The sequence below is a fragment of the Polistes dominula genome, unplaced genomic scaffold (genome assembly GCF_049000335.1).
Source record: "Polistes dominula isolate Pdom_NZ unplaced genomic scaffold, Pdom_raw_medaka contig_27, whole genome shotgun sequence".
In the NCBI taxonomy this organism is placed as follows: domain Eukaryota; kingdom Metazoa; phylum Arthropoda; class Insecta; order Hymenoptera; family Vespidae; genus Polistes; species Polistes dominula.
The window spans coordinates 2,076,574-2,083,622 of NW_028300906.1; the positions used below are offsets into that span (position 1 = coordinate 2,076,574).

At 33.1% G+C, this 7,049-nt stretch overlaps 1 protein-coding gene across 1 annotated transcript; it reads left to right on the plus strand.

Moving 5' to 3' along the window:
- The first annotated feature begins 5,210 nt into the window (after positions 1 to 5,210).
- On the plus strand, positions 5,211 to 7,049 carry LOC149033396 (uncharacterized). Its single transcript, XM_089179635.1, has 2 exons — positions 5,211 to 5,616; positions 6,189 to 7,049. The coding sequence occupies exons 1-2, from the start codon at positions 5,524 to 5,526 to the stop codon at positions 6,549 to 6,551; spliced, it is 456 nt and encodes a 151-aa protein (XP_089035761.1). The 5' UTR covers positions 5,211 to 5,523; the 3' UTR covers positions 6,552 to 7,049.

Sequence of the window (7,049 nt, forward strand, 5' to 3'; positions counted from 1 at the left end):
CTAGATTAGCGATAGGAACAGACTAATTATATGTATATACTATCTCACGGTAAAAGGACTTTTAACGGGTGTGTGTACTCGAGCACGTGCCACGACGTTCCTGTCCTGAGGCTATATTTCTACCATACCTGCTGCTGCTGCTGCTGCTGTTGCTCCTGCACAACCTGCTGTGGCTGCTACTCAAGTAAGGTATATGCTTATTATCCGTTAAATAGTTGACAACGCGACATCGTTAATAGCTAAGCGTGACAACTGCTAAGACGAATGCTAGTTAAGAATCCTATCCATGAAGAACTTTTGAAACCATTATTTCATTTACTATCTCGTACATGAATACATACATAAAATGTTATACGTATTAATACAGTCTAGTAAAAACATATCTAAATGATTTATAACCATAGTCAATCTTATATTCAGTTTGAAATTTGGTTAATTTATTTGTTTCCATTTATTTTTCTATTTGTATTATTTCTTTTTTCTTTTTTTCTTTCTGCATTAGTCATGTCATGACAAAGAAGTTGAAAAGATTTAATATCATTCTTTATTCGTGTTCTATTCATGTAATTCTCATATATATACTTTCATAATAGTATATCTTTTTGATATATGCGAACATCATTGAATGGATCCTATGTTATTACTGATCGTATAACAGAAAGAGATTGAGAGAGAGAGAGAGAGAGAGAAAAAGAATTGAAAGATAAAGAAAGAAAGAAAGACAGAAACGTGTTCGTAATGTCCAGCTTTTATGCTAGTAGGTACTGCCTGCTGAGCAGGCACGATCTCGCCATTAATTAGGTTCACTGGGCATTGGCGAGGTTTTTAACGGTATACGGTGAGACGCGTCGCCATTAACACGACTAATGTTGTCCTCGTAGACTTCGTCGTAGTTATAGTAAATGTCGACAATTCTTCGATGCCAGTTCGATCAAATCTTCCCTGATTCTAATGAAAGTCACACATTTTCTTACGTTAATGGAATACTTAATCGTATTCTTTATGTTCACTTGTAAATTTTGACGAGTGTTGAAAGTTTATTAGGCGCGAACCTTTTTGTTTTTGTAAATTATTTCAAACTATTTGATTATATTTCTATCTGTAAGGAAAAAAAAAAAAAACAAGAAAATAATTAAATTAATACTTTTTGACACTCAAGATGATTATTTTGGGTCTTCATTCGATTTAATGCAATAATTTAGTATTAAAAAATATATAAAATAATATAAAATAAAATACATTATTATATTTATACTAATATAAATATAAACTATATATATATATATGCTATATGCGCAAATTTGATTGATCGAATACATAAAAGTATTTTGAAAAATTAACAAACGACCAAACAAATATTTTCAATTATTCATTTAATTAAATTCCTTTATTAAATATAAATATCAAAAATTGATACTCCGATACCAATAGTTTGAAATAAAAAACAAAAAAATATCATGTGGGCAGATCACACGTGTTAAAAGTGAAACCTTCGAAAAAATAAGTTTCGTGAGAAAGAGACGACTGCAGAATATCAGGAGTAGGATAATTGTTAGGTTTCTTTGTTATAATATTATTATTATATTATTGTTATCACATTCAAAAATTATTATACGTTTTATTGAAAACATATACAAATAGATAACATATTACACAGAAAGCAAGTTCTCAATTCAAAGAAATAAAACGAGTTGCTTCAGGTAACTAAAAAATGCATGGAAACTAAACACCTCTGCTAGTGTAGTAAACACCTCTCTAGTAAGGTTTTTTTCGAAAAGTAGTGAGGTTTTTTCCGAAAAGTAGTGAGGTTTTTTCCGATAAGTCCGTAGGGTCTTTCCGATAAGTCCGTAGGATCTTTCCGATAAGTCCGTAGGGTCTTTCCGATAAGTCCGTAGGGTCTTTCCGATAAGTCCGTAGGGTCTTTCCGATAAGTCCGTAGGGTGTGTTTAAAAGATAGAAAAAGATGAAAACAAAAAAGAAGAAAAGATCTGCTACTGTTTTTGACTAAGATAGTGCGATAGATGATGATCGTAGTCACTATAGGATGGATTTGTGCTTGTAACATAGCTACTACGGTGAAGACTGTGAATGCTGACATTTTTTTGCTGTCGTCTTAGGGTAGGGTAGGTATTGGATAGAAGTGCTCTTACAGAGTTGCGTTTTCTCGGAGGCCACTCTGCTAGTTCGCTCCTCGTTCGTTCTCGTTCCTTCCGTTTCCACTCCTCCTTACCTGAGTGCGTGCTTGAGTTGCTCGCACCTGCTGACTAACTAGTCGAACCTGATTAAACTCTCTGCTCTATGTGTCGTATGAGAGGAGTAGTCAGTCTATACACTTAACCCCCCTTAAACCCCCAGCCCCCTACTTTATCTTTCTCTTCTTTCATCATCATCAACTATCACCTCCCACTATTACTCTACCTTCAATCTTCCCTTCTCTTTTCTACCCAAACCCTTCTTCGACCTTCTACTCTAACTCTGTCTCTTTCTTTCTGTCTCTCTGTCTCTTAGAAACTTTTTCTATTCTTTTTCCTCTCTATCTGGACCGCTTCGACGAGAGTGCACAACGTTCCCTTAGGCTAGAAGACAACAAACGCGTTACAAGAATGTACCAATACCATATTCGTTAAATCATGACGATTCCCTTTTTCCCTCCCATTTACCATCGAATTATCATTCAGTTGTTTAACAACAAATTCTATTCTATAATATCTTTAGAATCGATCTATCTACTTGTGCTTCATAGGATTTAGCATTACGTTTTATTCGATCATGATAAATGATAGACAAAGATAGAAAAACCTGAAAGGTTGAGTAGTAGTTCAGTTTATAAGAACTTTGTTCGTTCGTTCGTTCGTTCGTTCGTTTCGAAGAGCAGAAACGAGTTTGGTAGTAGTAGTAGTGGTGGTGATACTGGTGGTGGTGGTGGTGGTTCTCTTTTTTCATCGATCGAGATAAGCAGCTCAGGTGAGATGGACAATCGGCACGTGCAAAACGCGATTCGATTTTTCGTTTCGTCACGAAGCTTCTATCTTCTTTCGTTGAAAGAGAAGAGATGGATGGACGAGGGTCGTCTGGGATATAAACGGGCGCAAACTCGCGACGCAAGTTTCTCCTCCTCCTCCTCCTCCTCCTCAAACACCACTACAACCAACCACCTCTTCGTCGTTGTAGTCGACAAACGGTAAAACGTGACTCGTTGACGGGTCAGAAATTCTCCGAGTTTCCGACGTTTGCTTATACTAATTTGATTAGGCAATTAACCGTGTTCCTCGGACGGACTCAGTTTGATTAGACCCCCCTCCCCCCCACCTCCCCTCCACTCCATCCACCCTACCTTTTCGTGTGACACACGTCGCAAGTCGTAACGAACTCTCATGTCTCCTCTGGCAGTACATATTATACTGGATGTGAGTGAATGCTCTTCCCTTTTTCAGGGTCCAAGGTACTTCGGGAGTCCTCTCGTCCGTCACCCATACCTTTTCGAATCTACCTGTCTCACGTATTATAAAAATACTAGGAAACATTTGAACAAAAAGAAAAATTATCTTTACGGTATAAAATGATTATTCCTAGCTTCGTTAAGAAATTAAATTAATAATGATTAACCCTTTGAGTGCTGAATACTTTTACATAAAATATTTTGTAGAAACAGAATAATTTATTATTAACCAGATTCCAATAATAAATTATTTGTAATAATTGAAGTTTATGTTTCTGAATGTAATTTAATTGATTAATATAAATATTAAATTATTTGATACATTAATATTAACAAACACGTATATGCTTCGAACATTTAGGTTAGTAATTTTTACCAAACGCATATTTGCGTTCATAGCACTCAAAAAGATTAAATGTTGAAGTATTATAATGGATTATATTATTATATTTTTGTTTTGATTCTTCATTTTCTTCCTTCTGCTCTTTTTCTTTTTCTTTTTTTTTCTTTTTGTTTTCTTTTCTTGAGAATTAATGAACGTAAGAACGAATTGTTTTTCTATTTTATTAACTCGACTTTTAAACTCAAGATGCAGAGAGAGAAAGAGAGAGATAGGGAATTAGAAAATAGTACTTTATCGAATTTTTTTTTTCTTTTTTTTAGAGATAGAAACTATTTGTTCTCTTTGATAAATCCTAAGTTGACAGTCTTCGTAGTAGAGTTTCCTTGGGAACGTTTGAAATAGTTTCCCGTTTGACGTTCCAAACTTTTTCTCTCCTTAACGTTGATATTTCTAAGAAGAAACTAGCACCACGCAAGGCGTGTCTATTGTCCGACATCGAAGATTCCATGGTATTTTCCCCTACTTCGGTAGGTTCATTCGCTTCGGATTCAACGAAAGTAGAGAAATGAATCTTCTTCTTGATCTTCGGTCATCATAGTTGTTAGGTATAGTAGTAAGTACTCTCTCAACGTCTCCGAGGTTAAAGCAGCATCCTCATCCTCATCCTCATCCTCATCCTCATCCTCATCCTCATCCTCATCCTCCTCCTCCTTCTTTAAGGTAGTATATGCTATAACAGTAAGCTTACGTGTTTAGGTGTGTGCGTGCGAAGGAACATTGTTCACCTCTGCAGATGTTCGCCTTCTAGCATTTTACTTGGAAGTCAGAACGTACGAAAAAGGCAACTCTCCTCATGGGAATATTCGTGCCCTTTTGTGATTAGACTTAGGAATGTATGAGACATTCTTGGATAAACCGTAGAAAACGCGTTAAGAGTCATTACTAGAATCACAATAAACACTTCCTTATTCGACTATTACCCCTTTTTATATTATTGCTTTCATTTATTTCACTTATTAGGATATATATTCCTTTTTTTTTTATTTTTTTTTATTTTCATTCCAATTTCATCCATTACAATTTTTTCCCCTATAAATTCTTTTTTCCCTATACAAATTAGAAATTGTGTTCTTCATTTTTAGAAATATTTCGAAGTATACTTTCGTACTCTTTTGTATGGTATAATTTTGGGGGGTTTTTGTTCTTTTTTTTTTTTTTTTTCCATTGACAAATTACTGACGAGCCTTGTACAAGTAGCGCCTCACGACATAAAGTAGTCGAACTAATGAATGACTTGTAAACTTACTGCTTATTTCGTAAGATGGCGCGGTGTGACTGTTAGTAGTCAATCAAGTCCATTAATAGTCAATGTATGAATGAAATAGTAGTAGGTATAGTAACGTTTCTTTTCATTCACTAGGTTATAACACCATCCTTTGACGTTTAGAATAACATTTATTTCTGGTCCATTTGTACGTGGTTTGTTAAACCATTTTCCATTTATATTGATATTCTATTTCATCAAATGTAATATATTTTGGGCGCAATGTGGCAAATACATATATGTATATATTTCGTGTTAATTTAAATGAAAATAAAAAATAGTAAAAAATAAAAAAACAAGTTTGAAAATTTGCCGTTGTTGTTCTGGTAATTTGCTAACCGTGAAAAACAGAGAGAGATTGATTTTCGATTTATAAAACTGACATATATCGTTCGTGTGGAATTTTAAATAGTCAAGATGGATCGGTACGAATTTATCGAATTTATCACACCATTGATACGAATGAAAGTTACCGAGGAATATATTCGCAAATGGAAACGTATCGTTGGGGTAAGATTAAAAAAATTAAAAAAAAAAACAAACAAAGAAGAACAAAGTAAAATAACAAAAAAAACAGGAAATAATATTAAGAATGAATATGAATGAAAAGTTCGTGCGTTAAATTGACTTGAAACTTTACTTAAAAATAGCGTACTTTTGTAAAACATACTTTGGAAATATTAAGAAAAAATTTCATTATTAATAATTAATTTAATTTAATTTAATATTAACATTTTAATATGGCCGCACGTCTACGCAGTCAAACGTCACCAGAGGCCGGTAATTTTTTTGAAAAATTAATTGAAAAAAAAACTTTATTAAATTCACGAAAAAAATTAACATAAAACAAAAAGAAAATAATAACAACAACAACAATTTAACAACAAACATTTAATTTTATATCATTTTAAATATACAAAAGAATTAGAAATAAATAACGGCCAATAACGATTGTACCGAATATCACACACATGTTGTGTGAGCGACCATTAAAGTGTTAATTAACAAACGCACGAATTTTATAATAATATATATATATATTATCCGAACAATAGATAAATAATTGAAATAACAAATTTAAGGCTAATACTCCTGAACCATTTGCACCACGTCACTCGATAACATATTTTAATAACAAGAAGAATGATAAACGAATAATCGAAACTATATCGGCATACGATCGATTGCACAAACAAGAAGATTTTGATTTTCGAAAGTTACGAGATGACCGTAAGAATCCTTCCTTGATTTGGTCCGAGATTTACCAAGAGAACAAACATCATATCGTACCAATGATCAGCAATCATTGGTATGGTCGTCCAAATCGTCAGCAAATCGATTATCCTGATAAATCCCTATATCGGGCTTCGCAAATACGCGAATTCTACCGACGTAATGATCTCAATTTGATTGCTGACGAGATCAGAGAGTTGCAATTGTGTTAACAACTAAATAATATAAATATTTGTTTTAGTATAAATCAATATATATTGTTTCCTTCTTTTAAATAAAAATTAAATCGTTCAAAATTTTCATATTGATATATATATATATATATATATTATTTGTATGATACTATATACACTTTATGAGATAACAAATAAAAACGTTAGAATCACCTTTCAAATTCATTAATATATTATATATTTAATAAACAAAGAGTAAACTTAATTGAATGAGAAAATATGATCACTTTACCAGTCTCTCTCTCTCTCTCTCTCTTTCTCTCATGTATATTCCTTACAAGTATATGCAGTACACTAGTCTATTCTCTAAGGTGAAACTCATAAAGAGAATCGTAATGCCCCACCTGTATACCTAGCCTGTTTATTTATGTTAAGTTCTAGCTTTCGTGTTCATTCACAGCTGCTTACAAAGTGCACACTGTTTTAGATACTATATGTTATATTATAGTAACATATATACACAACGATTAATAATCT

Bases quoted from the DNA above. Each gene is read 5' to 3' on its own strand.
- LOC149033396 (XM_089179635.1), top strand. From the start codon at position 5,524: ATGGATCGGTACGAATTTATCGAATTTATCACACCATTGATACGAATG. The intron at 5,617-6,188 runs GTAAGATTAAAA...AACAAATTTAAG, and splicing joins AATGGAAACGTATCGTTGGG to GCTAATACTCCTGAACCATT.